This window comes from Acanthisitta chloris, unplaced genomic scaffold, assembly GCF_000695815.1.
Source record: "Acanthisitta chloris isolate BGI_N310 unplaced genomic scaffold, ASM69581v1 scaffold35765, whole genome shotgun sequence".
Lineage (NCBI taxonomy): Eukaryota > Metazoa > Chordata > Aves > Passeriformes > Acanthisittidae > Acanthisitta > Acanthisitta chloris.
Window position 1 is genome coordinate 58,720 of NW_008672710.1, and position 1,066 is coordinate 59,785.

The 1,066-nt window shown below is 53.1% G+C and overlaps 1 protein-coding gene across 1 annotated transcript in view; it reads left to right on the forward strand.

The window, feature by feature from the left end:
• USH1G (Usher syndrome 1G (autosomal recessive)) overlaps nt 1–666 on the forward strand; it is an 8,399-nt gene extending 7,733 nt beyond the window's left edge. The window contains exon 2 of the mRNA XM_009074629.1: nt 1–666. This exon is cut by the window's left edge and continues 574 nt beyond it. Within this exon, the coding sequence (XP_009072877.1) occupies nt 1–666 (666 nt within the window).
• The last annotated feature ends 400 nt before the right edge of the window (nt 667–1,066 follow it).

The window sequence follows — 1,066 nt, forward strand, 5'->3', positions numbered from 1 at the left end:
GGCAATGATATCATGTTTGTGAAGCAGGGCACGTACGCCAGCCCCAAGGAGTGGACTCGCCGCAATATCAGGGACATGTTCCTCGCGGATGAAGACACTGTCTCCCGTGCCATAAGTGACCCAGGTTTGCACATGGACTCGGCCCACTCGGAAGTCAGCACCGACTCTGGCCACGACTCCTTGTTCAACCGCCCTGGGCTGGGCACCATGGTGTTCCGGCGCAACTACGTCAGCAGTGGGCTCTTTGGGATCGGCCGGGAGGACGGTGGCACCCTGGGAGAGGACAACACAGATGGGATGGGGGTCAAACTGCGGAGCCGCCTGCAGCGCTCGCCAAGTCTCAACGATAGCATTGGCAGTGCCAACAGCCTGCAGGAGAGGAACGCAGAGGAGCTGCCCTGGGATGAGGTAGAGCTGGGCTTAGATGATGATGATGAACCAGACACCAGCCCCTTGGAGACTTTTCTGGCTTCCCTGCACATGTTTGAGTTCATCTCCATCCTGAAGAAGGAAAAGATTGACTTGCAGGCCCTCATGCTGTGTTCAGATCATGACCTGAAGAGCATCAATATCCCACTGGGCCCCAGGAAAAAGATTGTGGATGCCATCCAGAGGAGACGACAAACTCTGGAGAACCCAGATATCATTGTAGACACTGAACTGTAAGTAGGAGCCGGGGCCTCTGAGCGGTTTAACTCTACAGCAGGTGGAGATGGGGATAATGTAAGGTCTTGTTTTCAATCTGCTTGGAAGAGTAGGAGTACAAGTAACCAGCACTTCTGTGTGTGGGCAAATTCCTGCTCATGTGGAAACGATGAGAGTTCGGAGAGGTGGCAATAGCATTAGTTCATTACTCAAGAACCCTAATGTGACTGGGCAGGACGTGAGGCCCTTGTTTCATTTCATAACCGATATGAATGCAGACTGCTCTGTGGTCTGATGCTTCTCAGTCCCTGTAGCTGAGATTTTCAACCACGCTCAGGCTTGTCTTGACTCTTCACCTTTTGAAGACATTAGGAAATCAACCGCAATTCCCGGTGGGAGCAGGCTGACGGCAGTACCTGGT